Source organism: Sapajus apella, unplaced genomic scaffold, assembly GCF_009761245.1.
Source record: "Sapajus apella isolate SASKATOON/1434 unplaced genomic scaffold, GSC_monkey_1.0 scaffold14, whole genome shotgun sequence".
Taxonomy (NCBI): domain Eukaryota; kingdom Metazoa; phylum Chordata; class Mammalia; order Primates; family Cebidae; genus Sapajus; species Sapajus apella.
In genome coordinates this window covers 3,354,543-3,370,706 of record NW_022436954.1, presented here as the reverse complement: position 1 = coordinate 3,370,706, position 16,164 = coordinate 3,354,543, and the positions used below count along the sequence as shown (strand labels likewise).

The following is a 16,164-nucleotide window of genomic DNA, read 5'->3' as shown; positions in this document are numbered from 1 at the left end:
GTGCCCTCCATTGCCTTCTCTTCCTGGCCTGCCCACCCTCAACTCAGATCCTCTCAACCCACACAAACAGGCAGCCGCGGGGCCTCCGCAGGTCCCTCTACCACAGCATTCCCGGGAGGGCCGGGCGCGGTGGCTCACGCCTGTAATCCCAGCACTTTGGGAGGCTGACGCAGGAGGATCGCCTGAGTCCAGGAGTTCCAGACCAGCCTGGGCAACATGTCGAGACTCCGTCTCTACAAAAAAATGCAAAAATTAGCCGGGCCTGGCGGTGGCGGGGCCCTGAGGTCCCAGCTGCTCGCGAGGCTGAGATGGGAGGTAGAGGCTGCAGTGAGCAGAGATCGCATTCCAGCCTGCGCCACAGTGCCAGACCCTGTCTCAAAAAAAAAAAAAAAAAAAAAAAAGAATTCGCGGGAAGGAAACACATGCTGGTTGAGGGACTGGGCTCCCGAGTCAAACGGACCAGGTGGATCAAACTGCCGCACCCCGCAGCTCTACGGCCCGGGAACTTTACTGAATACTCCCGTGCCTCAGTTTGCCGTCTTAACGTGATAACTCAGTACTGTAGTTTCTCCACACAGAGCTGCTGTGAGGGTTAATGGAGGCCGCGTGGGTAGAGCATCTCATCGCCATTACCATCAACACACGAACCCACACCCCCAATCCGGACCCGGTGGGCCCACCCTCTCCGCCCAGGGCGACCAATGCGGCTTTCTAAACCACGCCCCGGATGTCCCGCCTCCCACACCTCGGAAGTCTTCATTTATTGGCCTCTCCAAACCAACATGGCGGCGCCCTGCACTCTTCAAGCGCCCGCTCGCCTCCTAGCCAATCAAAAGAAGGATGTTTCTAAATCCCGCCTCTTTTGGCAGACTTACTGGCCAATCAGGCCACACCATAGAGCATCAATACAAAAAAGGGGAATCCGGTCGGCCCAATGGCAGCGTGTTAGAGTGTAGGCTCCGCCTCCCGGTTGACTGCTCTGCTCGGCCCGGCAAGGCAAGTAGCGGCGGCGCTTCAAGGTGGGTGTTCACGTCTTGGCCGCGAAGTCCCGGCCTGGGCAGCGTGGCGTCCGGGGCGAGTGCGGTGTTACCGTTGGTGCTGCCAGCTCCGCTCCTGGGCTTCCCCTCGGCCCACTTAGGACCCGCGGCCTCCATGCCCTTCGGGTGCAGCGGGGAGCCGGCCCTCAGGGCGCATGCGCCAGCCGCTTGGCAGCACTAACCTCTGTGGGGTCGGAGATCATGGGAAAGGTCGGGGAAGGTGCTGGGTTGGGTCCCTAGAACTGCAGTCAGTGGTCCAAAGGAGCGGGCCTGCTAGGGGTCACAGGTCATGGGAGGAGCACTTTCGAGCTCCGGCTAAGTGCCGGGCTCGGCTCTGGCGTGCCCTTGGCACGTACCGGCTCCCCTAATTCCCAAGACCACCCTCGCCCAACCCACTTCATAGGTGAGAAGACGGAGGCCGGGGCACGTCACCTGCCCAAGGTCACGTGGCAGGCTAGGGGACAGTTCCAGGAGGGCCTTGAAGCTGGAGAAAAGACTGTGGTACTGAGGACTGTGCAGACCTTGAAGGGTTTCCAGCAGGGCAGGGCTGAGTTCCAGTCCACCGCCCGCCTCCTAATCGTGTGACTTCCAACGAGTCACTTTTTTTTCTTTTCTTTTTTCTTTCTTTTTTTTTTTTTTTTTTTTGAGAGGTCTCTCACTGTCGCCCAGGTTGGAGGGCACTGGTGCGGGCTGGGCTCACTGCACCCTCCGGCTCCCAGATTCAGGCACTTCTCCCACCTTAGCCTCCCGAGTAGCTGGGATTACAGGTGTGAGCCACCACGCCCGACCCTAGCGCATCACTTAACAAACAGCCCCAGGACCTCATCTGTGCTTCCCTGGTGGAGCCCTTGTAAGGGACAGGATGGCAGTGCATGCCACCCCCTTCCCTGGGCATGGTGCCTGGCACAAAGTCAGCTCTCAGTGTGTGCTGGTGGGGGCTGGTAATGTTGCTTTTGGTCAGATTTGGGGAGGATGAAGGGAGGAGCACAAAGATGGGAGACAGGATCTCTGGGAGGGAGAAAGGATGGATGGATTGAAAAGGTTTCTTAGAAGGTGAGGTAGAACTTGGGGCTGGCAGAAACTAAACTGTAGCTCAGCTGAGCTGGATCAGGTGGAAGGCTGGGAGGCTCTGGGAACGGGAAAGCCAGCTGACAGCAATGGGGTAGGAGTAGAGGGCAGAGTGACCATGGGTCTCCGGTGGAGGCTTGGGATCCCTGCGGTGCCAGTCTTAAGAGAGGATGGTTCTTGGGCACACCCCACCATCCATCCCTTTTTACGCCCCTAGATGCGCTGCTTGACCACACCTATGCTGCTGCGGGCCCTGGCCCAGGCTGCCCGTGCAGGTAGGACCCAGGGAGTCTTTGCTGGGGGTGGGGGAGCCCAGTCTCCTGGTCTGAGGTCATGCCCCTCTTTTTGCAGCACCTCCCGGTAGCCGGAGCCTCCACAGCAGTGCAGTGGCAACCACCTACAGTGAGTACCTGGGTGGCCTCTAGCTTCAGGCATTCCTGACTGTGGTCCTGCCGGAGGCGGGGGAAGAGACCTGAGTTCCATTCCTGGCTTTGTCAGGGGCGTTCTTCTCTGAGTGTGTTTCTACTCTTAAAATGAGCATGACGATGGAGGCCGACTCTGAATCACGGGGGCAGGGTTCATCATTGCCAGGGTTAGCTCGGGGAGGGGTTGCCAGGTGTGGGCCATGGATACCTGTGCCTCTTGCCAGTCCCTGGTGAAGGTAAAGGTTCAAGCCTCCCATCCACCCCCCTTGATTCCTCTTTCAAGCCCTGTTGAGGGTGGGGGGGGTCTCTGGACTCAAATGGCCTCCCAATCACAGGGAGAGGAGGGAAAGGACGGGCTCGGGCCTGAGGCGGCCTCCCAGGGTCCTTGCTGATGCTGGGGAGAGGTGTGGCGAGTGAACGGCCCCTTTGGAGCCCAGTAGTTGCCCCTGGAAGCGAGGCCAGGCCTCCTCCCCCTGAGGCTCCAGGGAGACGGTGTGCAAGGCCTCCTGCCACAGCTTCCCCGCCCCCAACTTCTCTGCAGAGCATGTGAACGTGCAGGAGCCCAAGATGGACATGAGGTCAGTGACTGACCGAGCAGCCCAGACCCTGCTGTTGACCGAGCTCTTCCGAGGTGTGTGCTGGGCAGGATGGGATGGGGGCAGTGCCAGGTGGGCACAGATGCAAGGGGGAGGAGGTGCCCTTGCCCACCACACCCGTGCTGCCCACAGGCCTGGCCATGACCCTGAGCTACCTGTTCCGGGAGCCAGCTACCATCAACTACCCGTTTGAGAAGGGTCCACTGAGCCCTCGCTTCCGTGGGGAGCATGCCCTGCGCCGGTACCCATCTGGGGAGGAGCGCTGCATTGCCTGCAAGCTCTGTGAGGCCATCTGCCCCGCCCAGGTGAGCCCCTGCCCCAGCCGACCACCATGCCAGCCCCTGCCACTGGGAGAGGGAGGCCAGACAGCCCTAGGCCCACACTCTGGGCATGGTGCCTGGCACAAAGTCAGCTCTCAGTGCATGCTGGTGGGGGCTGCCTGATGTGTGTTCCCAGGGAAGTCCCCTTCCCTCTCTGAGCCACTTCCCTCCTGAATGGGAGTGAGATAGCCCTGTTGCCAGAGCAGTCAGTGAGTTGGCAGAGTGAAGCTCCCAGCCCCAGGCAGGCGCATGACACACGGGGGTTCCCCCTTGGGGTCTGGCCAGGAGTGTGACCCCTGGGCCTGTGAGCCGTGGGTGGCATCTGAGGCCTCCCTGGATGTAGCCACCGTTTCCAGGGTCCTGGCTCCGTGCCTGTTGCAGGCTTCCCCTCCCCAGTGACTGCTCCTCTAAGGCCCAGTTTTCTGTTCCCTTCGGGTCTCATTCAGACCAGCAGGGCCCGGGGCCTGTCAGCACAGGACCAGAATGACTCGGTCAGAGCTCTGGTCAGACCCCTGTGTGTGCCCAGCAGGAGCCCAGCAGCCACGTCGCTACTTCCCTCACGCACAGCAACCCCTCCTAGTGTTCTGTGACTCGGTGGCTCCCGTCCAAGTCCTAGTTTGTCCCGTGGAGCACTCCTAGTCTTCCAGGCCATGAGCTGCGGCCCTGATGTCTCTGCTCCAGCCACGGACCAAGAGTGCATAGCAGTGTCCCCAAACAGCAGTCACAGTGGTCAAAGTCGTGGCTTCCAGAGAGAGAGTGCTGTCTACAGGCAGATCCGGCGCTGTGCCTCCTGTGGACTCCCTTTGGAGTCTCATCTTTATAAGCACAAAAAGATGAGGCTGCCAGCCACAGGGCCCACTGTGAGTTGTGGACACTACACTTCTGGGATGAGGGTGTTTGTCCTTGCCAAGCACATCTGAAGGTCCTCCCAGCCAGCCCCTCCCCCAGCGGGCTACCCAGGACCTGAGAGTTAGGACATGGCCTTGAGTTTGGGCTGTGCCCCTCACTTGCCGTGTAGCTTTAGGGAGCCCCTCAACCTCTCGGAACCTTAGTTTTCTCATCCATCAAATGGAGAGAAGTAGATTTACGGTACAGGGTTGCAACCAACAGTGCAGGCAGGCATTCTCAACGACATTGCAGGTTCGGTTCCAGACCATCACAGTAAATGGTCACACAAATGTTTTGGTTTTCCAGTGCATATAAAAGTTAGGTTTAGACTGCGCACAGTGGCTCACTCCTGTAATCACAGCACTTTGGGAGGCTGAGGTGGGTGGATCACTTGAGGTCAGGAGTTGGAGGCAAGCCTGGCCAACATGGTGAAACCCCATCTCTACTAAAAATACAAAAATTAGCTGGGCATGGGGGCAGTGCCTGAAATCTGGCTACTTGGGAGGCTGAGGCACAAGAATCACTTGAACTGGGAGGTGGAGGTTGCAGTGAGCCAAGATCACACACACACAAAAAAAAGATTTTCACTGTACTATAGGCTCCAAAGTGTCTAAAATACAATATATATACCTTAATTAAAAATACTGTAGGGGCCGGGCACACACCTATAGTCCCAGCACTTTGGGAGGTCGAGGTAAGTGGATCACTTGAGCCCAGGAGTTTGAGACCAGCCTGGGCAACATGGCAAAACCCTGTTTCTACAGAAAAAATACAAAAATTAGCCCCTGTAGTCCCAGTTACTTGGGAGGTTGAGGTGGGAGGATCGCTTGAGTCTGGGAGGTCAAGGCTGCAGTGAGCTCTGATCTGGGCCACTGTACTCCAGCCCGAGTGACAAGGTGAAACTGTCTAAAAAGAAAAAATCTAGCCGGGCGCGGTGGCTCAAGCCTGTAATCCCAGCACTTTGGGAGGCCGAGGCGGGTGGATCACGAGGTCAAGAGATCGAGACCATCCTGGTCAACACGGTGAAACCCCATCTCTACTAAAGCTACAAAAAATTAGCTGGGCATGGTGGCGCGTGCCTGTAATCCCAGCTGCTCAGGAGGCTGAGGCAGGAGAATTGCCTGAACCCAGGAGGCGGAGTTTGTGGTGAGCTAAGATGATGCTGCACTCCAGCCTGGGTAACAAGAGCGAAACTCCGTCTCAAAAAAAAAAAAAAAAAAAATCTTCATTGCTAAAAAGTCTTGACCCAGAGTTAAGAAGCAAGCACGTGGTTGGGAAAATGACGTCAGTGAGCTTGCTTTATGCAGGGTTGCCCCAAACCTTCAATTTGTAAAACTTACAATATCTTGGAAGCTCGGTGAGGCAAGGCCAGCCTGTAACCCAGCAGCCGCCTCAGGGTGAGACTGTTATGGCAGTGGGCACCACGCTGAATAAAGCAGCGAACAGCTCCTTTGTGGGGGTGGGGTTCTTGGCACATGGCATCAGCAGCTGACAAACAGGCAAGGCAGGGACGCCAGCAGGGCAAATGCCGAGGTGACAGGCGCTGACATGGCATAAGTGCAGGCAGCCTCTTAGCCAGAGGCGGGGAGGCCTCTGAGGGGAGGGGGCTTCCAGCAGACACCGGGGTGGGGATGAGTTGTGACGGGGCCCGGGGGGCTGGGATGTGGCAGACAGCTCAGCAGCATCTGGTGGCCCCTCCTGCAGGCCATCACCATCGAGGCTGAGCCGAGAGCCGATGGCAGCCGCCGGACCACTCGCTATGACATCGACATGACCAAGTGCATCTACTGTGGCTTCTGCCAGGAGGCCTGCCCCGTGGATGCCATAGTCGAGGCACGTGGGGCCCAGGGTGGGAGGAGTGGAGGCTCTTTGGCGGGCCCTGACCGCCACCCCTGCACCCCCACCTGCAGGGCCCCAACTTTGAGTTCTCCACGGAGACGCACGAGGAGCTGCTGTACAACAAGGAGAAGCTGCTCAACAACGGGGACAAGTGGGAGGCGGAGATCGCCGCCAACATCCAGGCTGACTACCTGTACCGGTGAAGCCCCGCCCTCTGCCTGCAGCCTACTGCCCAATAAAACCGCTCTGACCCCACCGCCTCCTGTCTTGACTCTGGTGGGCCAAGGTGGGGCCATCCCCAGCCTGCCTCAGGCCTGTGGCACCTCCAGCTGGAGCAGGTCGCCACCAGCTGGGGTCCTGCTGCCCGGCCCTGCCTTCCCAGGACTCGAGGGCCCCACCAGGCACTCATGACAGCATCCCTGTCACCCTGCCTCTTCTTGGGCATCTTCCCCAAGGTCCAGCAATGCCAGAGATCACCGCAGACCTTCTGTTCCCACTGTCCTGGGTGTCCTAGCTGGAGCCTGGACTTCCTGTCTCCTGAGAGCCACCTACTTCTAAGACCCTTAAGACTTGGAGCCTCCCAAGGCCTTAGGCTGAGGGACAGCAAGTGGCAGAAACTCAGGCCAGGGCGTCCTTGCTGGGGGTAGGAGGAAACCTGCTTGGGGTGACAGTCACACGAGGGTGACACAGGCCCTGCTGGCCCTGAGCTGGCCTTGCCTCCCGCCACATCCTCTTTTCTCCCCGCGTTCCCCAGGCCAGGCTGCTGGCCCGGCCACTGCTCACCACTTCCTGCTTTGCAGGGCCAGCGACATGGTGGGGCTCCCCCAGGGCCACACACAAGCCCCTTGTCCACGTAATGGCCAAAGCAGCCCCTTGAACTTGTGCTAAGTACTGGAGGGATTTCACTTCAAACCAGCTCTAAGAGGTGAAGGGGCTTGCTCAGGGCTGTGCAGTGCACATCCCATAATAAAGCTCAGCTCAGAGTCACACTGTCTCCCACCATTTCCAAAAGTGCTTTTTACAAAGCACTACTTTGTAAAGAGCTACTTCTCTGACAGAACGGGGAAGGTGTTTCCTGGCCCAATGAGTGTGGGAAATGGTCTGGTTGGTCTCTGCCTGCCGGCAGGCACTCTATACTAGACATTCAAGGCTCTGACAAAGCCTGCAGCAAAAAATCCAGCCCATTCCCAGGGAGCCTTTTTTCAGGTCTAACACCTGGGCCTTCTTTATAGGACAGGCATTGCTGTCTAATGCCAAAGTGGCCGGGCCACTGCTTGGGGCCCACAGCCTGTGGCACTGGGGTGAGAAGTAACTGCAGGAGGTGAGGGGAAGCCTGGACCCCGGAAGCGGCCACAGGTCCAGCCCACAGCTCATCTTGGCCTCTGATGAAGATAGGAGCTCTTTCCAAAAATGAGGTGATCCCAGGAGGCAGGCGTGGAACTGAATCACTGCTGGTTTAGCTATTCCCAGACGTGACTGCCATTAGATGCGCGGCGTGGAGCCTGTAGCGGTGCATGGAATGCTATTCCACGAGGGCAGCCTTGCCAGCTCACCGCTGGGTTCTTCACCTTACCTTGGCCTCCCAGGCACTGCTCTGCTGAGACCCCGTCGGGGCTGTCTGGTTGTGTCAGGCCCTGCCCCCGTCAGAAGAAACCTATGGCACCCAACCGTAAGTCTCCCAACTTTCTGAGCAGCTGCAGCTGAACGTGACTGTGACTCGGTTTCCAGGCCCGGCCCTGGGGCTCCATTTGTCCACCCCTCCCACGGCCCCCTCAGGCCTTTGCTTGCTGTGTGGGGCTTAGGGATCCCCAGAGTTGAAGGGCCCCACTGGCTCCCAGTGGGAATGCCCAGGCCTGTCTAGAGTGCAGGCAGCTGAACAGCTATGAGTCCCAGCTTCCAGGCACTGGGACCTGATGATCCCCAGGGAGCTGACCTGGAGCAAGGTCACAGTGACACCCCCTGGGGGGAGGTGGAGCTGACAGCTGGCCTCTGTGGCCCCAGGGCATCTCCCAGGGCCTGCTGGGTGCAGGGCCCTGGGCAGAACAAGGCAGCATGACCTGGCCCTGTGTCTTGCTGCAGTGAAGCAGGTGCAGAGGGGGCAGCCACCCACCTAAGGGCCAGCGCTGAGCCCCTGCCAAGTGGTCAAGAGCAGGAAGGTGTAAGCACCAGGTTTCACTGTCACACACCCAAGGGAGGGGTCCTGGAGGTGGGGGAGCATCCTGGGGACCCAGGCCCATGAGCCTGCAAATGTTGGGGTGCCGTCAGCCATAGGCACAGCAAGCCTCGGAGAGGAGAGCAGGGTCTCATTCCCTGTTCTGAGCTAGGCCTGAGCGCCGCTGCTCCCGCATCAGTGCCAGCGCAGATTCACGCGGTTGGCGCTGGTCCGTTATCCGCTCGGGTCTCCAGGCCTCCTCTCCGGCATTAAGCGCCCCACGGAAGATCATCTGCTAGGCCACAGCCTGGGCCCAGCCTCCCCCAGGCTCCCTGCACTCCGGTGGAGGCTCGGGCCGGGGGCGGGGCGTTCCTGGCCCCTCCCCGTGGCCCCGCCCTTTCGGGAAGGAGTAAGCGGCGCTGGCCCCGGGCGGGAGGCGGTTCCGAGTCCCCGTCCCGGCGTGCGGAGCGGGGCAGCCAGCCGCGGAGGCGCAGCGTACAGCCCACCCGGGGTGAGTGCCTCCGCCGGGGTCTGCGGAGCCCAGCTCTGCCGGCCCACCCTCTTCTGCCCACTCAGTGCGCTCCGTGAATGCAGCCCAGCCCGCCATCACGCCGGGGTCAGGCCTTGCGGGGGTCCACGGAGGATCGCCAAGGGAGAAGGATGGGGTGTTGGCCAACAGAGCCCAGCGTTCCCGGGCTTGGTGTGCGCAGAGTTTCCCCCATTGCATCTTCCTTGGAGGGAGGGATCCATTTTACAGATGGGGAAGCGGAGGCCACCCAACTAGGAAGTGTCAGAGCTGGAGACCAGCCGGGTCATTTAACTCCAGAGCCCACACCGTTTGGAATGGAGGGGGCGCCAGACCCTCTCCTACTGCCTTCCCATCATCCGAAGCGGAGGGCAGGGATTCGGAGAGACCTGGTGGGTTCCTAGAGGAGCCTTGTGAGGGGCTGGAGGAGTGGGCTGAGGAGTGGGCTGGAGCCTGGCCCGAGGGTCGCAGGTTGGAGGCATATTCATTTGCATCATAAAAGTGGCTGGGTGGCCCCTGGCTAGAGCGGGGACCAAGGGGGACAGGGTAGGGAGTGAGCCAGTGGAGCCTCACAGGCCAGGAGTGGGGGCTGACCAGGTCCCACGCATACGGCAAGTGGCTGTGGGAGCCCTGATGCCCTGAGCCAGGAGTGCCCCTTCCCCCGACCCCAGAGCTGAGTCCCCACATCCCCTTATTTGGCTGGCACAGCCCCAGAGGGAGCCAGGTCAGACCACAACCCTCCTCTGAGCTCATCCTGTGTGCTGGGACATCTAAACCTGCGGCCCGGAGCAGGCCCTGCGTGGGTCACCCCGCTGGGCATGTGACACTGGACTTTACCTCTCTGAGTGTCCGTGGAGCCCCGTGTAAAACAAGGGTCCAGCGCCCCTCCCCTGGGATTGCTCCCCCCAGGGAGTGCGGTCCTGTGGATGAAGGCTTTCACTGGGGGCTCTGGTTATTTTTGTCACCTCCCTAGATCCTGTCTCTGTCAGGGGTGTCATGTCCCATTCACCCAAAGAGAAAATAGAGGCCCAGAGAGGGAGAGAGACTTGCCCAAGTCACACAGCCAATCTCAGCCTGGGCCCCAAGTCTCTGCCTTATGGCCCAGCCTGGTCCTTAGGGATGGAACCCGGCCCCCCTGCCCCCTGCCCCAGCCAGGGCCCTGCCCGCCTGCAGCCTTGGGCTGTCCCCTCAGTGTTCCCTCATTCCCTCATTCTCTTCTTTCCCAGGCTGGGGCTGGGGCTGCACTTCCCTTTTAGAGTTAAGTAAACCATACCCAGGGGAGGAAGTGACTGGCTGGGCAGGCCCTGGCCAGCCCGGCAGCAGGAGGGGCCCTCACCAGTCCTGTCCCCTCCCACTAATTTAAGAGCTAAGGAACTGAGTCCCACAGATGGGCCCTGAGAGCAGTGGCCTTGGAGCAGGGGGGCCCAGCACCCACAGGCCAGGGCGGGTTGGAGGTGGCCACGTGCCCGCCCCCACCCTCATCGGCCTTGAGCAAGGCCCTGGCCCTCCCCGTCATTCTGCAGTTTCACTTTTGTTGGTTTCAACACTTGGAAGGCTGCGGCTCCTGCCGGTGCCCCGGGCCTCAGGGAACGGGTCCCCCCACCGCAGTGCTCCCTGGCCAGCCCCAAGGGACCCAGTGGAGATACCCACCCCTGCCACTCAGCACAGGCAGCCCCACAGGAAGCAGGGAGGTCTCCAGCCACCACCCCCGGGGCTGCCCTGGGCCTAAGTGCCTGGGGCAGTGCGGTTCTGTCGAGGGCGAGGGCAGCCTGGGAGGAGGGAGGCTGGAGTGAAGATAGGGGTCGAGTTGGCGTCATTTGGAGATGCTGGAGGTAAGGGCAGGGGACCCGGGGGGCAGAGCCAGCCTGGAGAGAGGCTGAGGCCGGCCTGAGGGTGGGCTTCAGGGTCTCCCAGTCCCACTGCTTACTTCCTGCGTGACCTCAGCTCTGTGTCCAGCCTGCCCAGGCCTCAGTTTCCCGCCTCTGTCAGAGGGGGTGGTAGCAGTAGCTTCCAGGATTCAATGGGTGAAGGTGCACAGGTGCCCACGGTTGGGAACTGTCTGCGGTCACCCCTGACTGGCCCCCATCCGTGTCCACCCACAGGACCATGGGCTCCATGTTCCGGAGTGAGGAGGTGGCCCTGGTCCAGCTCTTCCTGCCCACAGCTGCTGCCTACACCTGCGTGAGCCGGCTGGGCGAGCTGGGCCTCGTGGAGTTCAGAGACGTGAGTTGGGTGGGCAGGTGTGGGAGGGGGTTGCTGCTGAGGTTAGCCTGAAGGCCACTCCAGGATGGAGACTGCCTCCCCATGGGGCCCTGGCCCCATTTGAACCCCCGCAGCCCCTGCCATGGGTGCTGCTTGTGGGAAGCCACAGCCGAGGCCCCTGAGACAGCTGCTCCCCATCCCCCCCAGGGTGTGGGGTCTGGGCTGTGCTCTGATCAGAGTCTAGTGGCTCCCAGCACTTTTGGAGGGCCTGGGCTCTAGGGTGGGGACCTCCCTGACCCCCTTCCTGGGACACTGACCCCTCCATGCGGCACCCACAGCTCAACGCCTCGGTGAGTGCCTTCCAGAGACGCTTTGTGGTTGATGTTCGGCGCTGCGAGGAGCTGGAGAAGACCTTCAGTGAGTTGGTCCCAGGCCTACATTCCAGGCAGGCTTTCTGGAGGAGGCATGGGCCAAGTTTGATCTGAAATGAAAATCTGGGTTTGCCACGTGGAAGGGAGGGAAGAGAGGGACGGGAAGGGCCCTGCAGGGCCAAGACAGAGCAGCTGGATCTGTGAGGTGTGCTTGGGAAGGGCTGCCTCGGGTGGGCTGAGCAGAGGGCCTAGGGCAGGGCTGGCTGGGGAGGCCCCCAGTACAGCACAAAAGCCCAGGACTTCATCCTGCGGGCACCAGGAGCCCCAGGGGTTTCTAAGCAGGAAAGAGGCACAGACAGAGCTTTCTCCTCTACAGCTGGACGGGGGTGGGTGGGGCCCAGAATCTAGGGTTGGGTGCCCCCAAGGAGCAGGCAACAGGGACCTCTGCCCTGGGCAACCAAGGCATGGGCCTGGAGCAGGCCGGGTTTTGTTTGCTGGTGCCGTTCATAGCTTTTCAACGATCGGGCAGGCACAGGACTCACACCAGTTTCGGACCCAGGCCCCGCAGCTCGAGGGCCAGCCTGTGGGAGACCTCAGGCCTTGCACTTAGCGGTGGCCAAGGGACTGGGGAGGGACAGCAGCCCGGACCTGAGCACAAAGGGAGGGGAGCAGAGCTTCTGGATGGAGTTTGGCGGGATTTTCCGGCAGCCGCCGCCTGGTGAATCCACCAGATAACAGTTTGGGGCAGCAGGTGGGGTCCTCAGCTGTTGAGACAACCTCGACTGTGCCCCACGCCTGTTCCTCTGTGCCCAGCCTTCCTGCAGGAGGAGGTGAGGCGGGCTGGGCTGGTCCTGCCCCCGCCCGAGGGGAGGCTGCCAGCACCCCCACCCCGGGACCTGCTGCGCATCCAGGAGGAGACCGAGCGCCTGGCCCAGGAGCTGCGGGATGTTCGGGGCAACCAGCAGGCCCTGCGGGTCCAGCTGCACCAGCTGCAGCTCCACGCCGCGGTGCTGGGCCAGGGCCACGGCCCCCAGGTCAGCTCCAGCCCGGGCAGGAGACGGGGACTGGGAAGGCTGTCTGTCCCAGGGCTCATGGTGCTTCTGGGTTCCTAGCTGGCAGCCGCCCACACATACGCGGCCTCGGAGAGGACGCCTCTGCTCCAGGCCCCCGGGGGGCCACACCAGGACCTGAGGGTCAAGTGAGTGAGGGATGACTTCGTGCCCTTTCTGGTCAGCCCAGAGCCCCTGGCCAGTCGCTGAGCTGGGCTGGGCTGAGCTCCAACTCCTTGTCCAGTGCTCTCCCCTCTGTTCCTGCCATCAGGCTGCCCCCGCCTCCTCCTTCAGACCTGGCACTTCCCACAATCCCAAGCCCTGGCCCGGAGGAGCAGGGGGTTCTCCTCTTCTGGCCCTGCCCGGGGTGGGGGGGCTCTTGCCTTCCCCTGCAGGCAGGACCAGTGTGCCCAGTTGCCTGTGCTGAGCAGGGTCCTGCCCGGCAGCCTGGTGGGGAGGTGGGATGGGAGGTTGCAGCAGCCCCGCCCAGCTCTGTGGCCGCCAGCTTTGTGGCAGGTGCCGTGGAGCCCCACAAGGCCCCCGCCCTGGAGCGCCTGCTCTGGAGGGCCTGCCGTGGCTTCCTCATCGCCAGCTTCAGGGAGCTGGAGCAGCCACTGGAGCACCCCGTGACGGTGAGCAGCTGGTGCTGGGCTGAGGGATCCTGGAAAGAGCGGGACTCCAGGTTCAACCGAGCCTGCTCTGCAGGGTGAGCCAGCCACGTGGATGACTTTCCTCATCTCCTACTGGGGCGAGCAGATCGGACAGAAGATCCGCAAGATCACAGACTGGTGAGTCGCCGGGGCCACTCGCCCACCGCCCGCTCCCCAGACCCCTGCTGTCACCTCCCAACTCACCGTATTGAGACTCCACCCCACGAGCTCCCTTCAGACCCAGAGTCTCGTAGCCGGGACCCTCGGCCCCCTCACACGCACCTCCTCCCGCCAGCTTCCACTGCCACGTCTTCCCGTTCCTGGAGCAGGAGGAGGCCTGCCACGCGGCCCTGCAGCAGCTGCAGCAGCAGAGCCAGGAGCTGCGGGAGGTGGGTGCCCCAGCCTCCCGGAGGTGGGTGCAGGAGGTGGGTGCAGGATGTGGGTGCCCCGGCCTCCCGGAGGTGCGTGCAGGAGGTGGGTGCCCTGGCCTCCAGGAGGTGGGTGCCCCGGCCTCCCGGAGGTGGGTGCAGGAGGTGGGTGCCCCCGGCCTCCCGGAGGTGGGTGCAGGAGGTGGGTGCCCCGGCCTCCCGGAGGTGGGTGCAGGAGGTGGGTGCCCCGGGCCCAGCTGCCCACCCAGGCCCCGCTGACCGCCCACTCTGTCACAGGTCCTGGGGGAGACGGAGCGGTTCCTAAGCCAGGTGCTGGGCCGGGTGCAGCAGCTGCTGCCGCCGGCGCAGGCACAGGTCCATAAGATGAAGGCCGTGTACCTGGCCCTGAATCAGTGCAGCGTGAGCACCACGCACAAGTGTCTCATCGCGGAGGTCTGGTGTGCCACGCAAGACCTGCCAGCCCTGCAGGAGGCCCTGCGGGACAGCTCGGTGAGCACAGCCTGAGGCCTCACCCTCCCCACCCACCCCTCCCACCAGGCCGGTGTGTCTGCCTCACTTCCAGCCTCTGGTTCCCTGCACTGGGCCTTTGCCCAGGGGCTTCCCCTCCCAGCCTCCTCCACGGCCCACCTGTTCCTGGGAGTCTGCCCTGATGGCCCTGGCCCCGCAAGCTCCCCCTACCCTGACTTCCCTGAGCCCCTGGAGGCTGCATGGGGCAGCTTTAAAGTCAGAAGCCTGGTTCCAATCCAGGCCTCCCCAAACCCCGCCATGACCATGGGCCTGCTCACGGCCTGTGATGCCACTGCCTCCGGGGGTTGCCCGCCTCGCAATGGCAGGTGCTGGAGGGGAGGCTGGGCACTTGCCTTTCCCGAGCAATTGCCAGTCCACACGATGTTTTTGGGCCCTCACCAGAGCAGAGTGGGGCTGATCATCTTATGTCTGAGAGTGAGGAAGGAGCTGCCCACTGAGCTTCCACAGTGCTCTGCATCTGCAGCCAGGCCTGGCTGGGGGTACCAGGGTCCCTGAAGGCCCCACCACCGGTCTGATCTGTCTCTGCCCCGGCACCCAGACGGAGGAGGGAGTGAGCGCCGTGGCCCACCGCATCCCCAGCCGCGAGATGCCCCCCACGCTCATCCGCACCAACCGATTCACCGCCAGCTTCCAGGGCATCGTGGATGCCTACGGTGTGGGCCGCTACCAGGAGGTCAACCCCGGTGAGAGCCACAGCGCCCTCATCCCGGGCCCTGGGAGGCTCAGCTGACCCACTGGGTGTGAGCCTGAGGGGGAGGCAGCTCCATCCTGGTCTGGCCTGCTCTCCGGGGATGAGAGGCACACGCCTCATCACTCTCGAGGGGCCAGTGGGCTCTGCAGCCAGTGGGGCTCTATGTCGGCCCCCAGCATGCTAACCCTTGTTGAGTTTACAAAGGAGCCGGCATGGACTTGCGCAAAGAGCAGAGGCTGTATGTGCGGTGGGCAAGGCCCAGGTTCCAAGCCCGTCTCACCTACTTCGATATGTTTCGTAGCTTCTCTGAGCCTCAGCTGCCTTACCTGCAAAATAGAAATACTAGTGCAAGCCTCAGAGGAATGTCGGGAAGCCTGGTGACCACTGGCCACTGCAGGCCACCACTGGGGCAGCCCGTGTGGGGCTGGTTTTATCACACAGTGGTTTTTTGTTTTTTTTTTTTTTTTGAGGCAGAGTCTCACTCTGTCGCCCAGGCTGGAGTGCAGTGGTGTGATCTCTGCTCACTACAACCTCTGCCTCTCAGGTTCAAGCAATTCTCCTGCCTCAGCCTCCTGAGTAGCTGGGATTACAGGCGCGTGCCACCATGCGTGGCTAATTTTTATATTTTGGCCACCATGTTGGCCAGGCTGGTCTCGAGCCCCTGACCCCGGGATCCATCCACCTTAGCCTCCGAAAGTGCTGGCATTACAGGTGTGAGCCACTGGCCCTACACAGTGTTTTTATAAAAGTTTGCATTAATGTGGTCTTAGGTCAAACTCTCCCTGAGACGGACATTCTGGGGGAAGTGGTAGGTTAAGGGAAGTGCTCCCAGTAGAAACCAGTAAGGGATGAGGGTGGAGGGTGGGGGTGGAGGAACTCTAGAGCTCCCCCTCCACCTCCTCCTCCCTCTCCCCCTTGGGAGTCCTGATGCCTGCAGTGCCTGCTCTGTCATCCACCTGGGTCCTCCCGCTCGGGACGCCACTCCCCCCACACAGTGGGCCAGCTGCAGTGTGGCTGGCGCTGTCAGATGCGTGGAGGGACCCAGTGTCCCCCAGTGCCACCGAGTGGGGGCCCAGCCTATAGCATGGGTGTGACGTGGTGGAGCCCCTGTTGGGAGGGGCTTGGTCACAGGCCAGGGAGGGGGCCCTGCCTCACCCAGTGGGCAAGAGTCAGGGTGCTCGGGCCCCTAGGGTGGTACAGGTGGGGCGTGTCCGAGGCTGCATGGACCAAGACCAGGGCTGTGTGGTCCTGGGGGCCCTGTGCTCCTGCAGGGCCAGTGTCCCAGGGCTGGATCTGGGCCCCCCCCCCCAGTTTCCCCTGTGCATGGACAGAGGCTGGTGCAGCCACAGCATGTCAGAGGCCCACAGCAGCGGGAGGCCGCCGGCTCAAAGCACCGGCCTTTGGGGCAGTGTGTTTGCCAGGGAAGCTGAAAT

The 16,164-nt window shown here is 61.8% G+C and overlaps 2 protein-coding genes across 7 annotated transcripts in view; both read left to right on the top strand.

The window, feature by feature from the left end:
• The first annotated feature begins 873 nt into the window (after positions 1 to 873).
• Positions 874 to 6,428, top strand: NDUFS8 (NADH:ubiquinone oxidoreductase core subunit S8). 2 transcript variants are annotated; one of them, XM_032282623.1, is made up of 7 exons: positions 874 to 1,019; positions 2,323 to 2,380; positions 2,457 to 2,507; positions 3,072 to 3,161; positions 3,259 to 3,431; positions 6,039 to 6,167; positions 6,245 to 6,428. In XM_032282623.1, the coding sequence occupies exons 2-7, from the start codon at positions 2,323 to 2,325 to the stop codon at positions 6,374 to 6,376; spliced, it is 633 nt and encodes a 210-aa protein (XP_032138514.1). In that variant the 5' UTR covers positions 874 to 1,019; the 3' UTR covers positions 6,377 to 6,428. The 2 variants fall into 2 exon arrangements, with proteins under 2 accessions (XP_032138514.1, XP_032138515.1); XM_032282624.1 differs by lacking the exon at positions 874 to 1,019 and adding an exon at positions 1,227 to 1,440.
• Positions 6,429 to 8,697: 2,269 nt separating this feature from the next.
• Positions 8,698 to 16,164, top strand: part of TCIRG1 (T cell immune regulator 1, ATPase H+ transporting V0 subunit a3) — a 20,031-nt gene continuing 12,564 nt past the window's right edge. For 3 of the 5 annotated variants that reach the window (XM_032282608.1, XM_032282607.1, XM_032282604.1), the window contains exons 1-10: positions 8,698 to 8,836; positions 10,954 to 11,074; positions 11,392 to 11,470; positions 12,238 to 12,458; positions 12,537 to 12,622; positions 12,979 to 13,105; positions 13,179 to 13,261; positions 13,419 to 13,512; positions 13,789 to 14,001; positions 14,579 to 14,723. In XM_032282608.1, coding sequence (XP_032138499.1) covers positions 10,958 to 11,074; positions 11,392 to 11,470; positions 12,238 to 12,458; positions 12,537 to 12,622; positions 12,979 to 13,105; positions 13,179 to 13,261; positions 13,419 to 13,512; positions 13,789 to 14,001; positions 14,579 to 14,723 — 1,165 coding nt within the window. In that variant the 5' untranslated portion in view covers positions 8,698 to 8,836; positions 10,954 to 10,957. Of the gene's footprint in view, positions 8,837 to 9,151; positions 9,244 to 9,489; positions 10,647 to 10,953; positions 11,075 to 11,391; positions 11,471 to 12,237; positions 12,459 to 12,536; positions 12,623 to 12,978; positions 13,106 to 13,178; positions 13,262 to 13,418; positions 13,513 to 13,788; positions 14,002 to 14,578; positions 14,724 to 16,164 lie in introns of those variants that run through there. The other 2 variants (XM_032282606.1, XM_032282605.1) reach the window with 2 other exon arrangements.

What these genes read in the sequence shown, in the direction of transcription:
- NDUFS8 (XM_032282623.1), top strand. Translation starts at nt 2,323, where the DNA reads ATGCGCTGCTTGACCACACCTATGCTGCTGCGGGCCCTGGCCCAGGCT. An exon ending in TGCAGTGGCAACCACCTACA is followed by an intron (nt 2,508 to 3,071) that starts GTGAGTACCTGG and finishes ACTTCTCTGCAG; the next exon opens with AGCATGTGAACGTGCAGGAG. An exon ending in AGGCCATCTGCCCCGCCCAG is followed by an intron (nt 3,432 to 6,038) that starts GTGAGCCCCTGC and finishes CCCCTCCTGCAG; the next exon opens with GCCATCACCATCGAGGCTGA.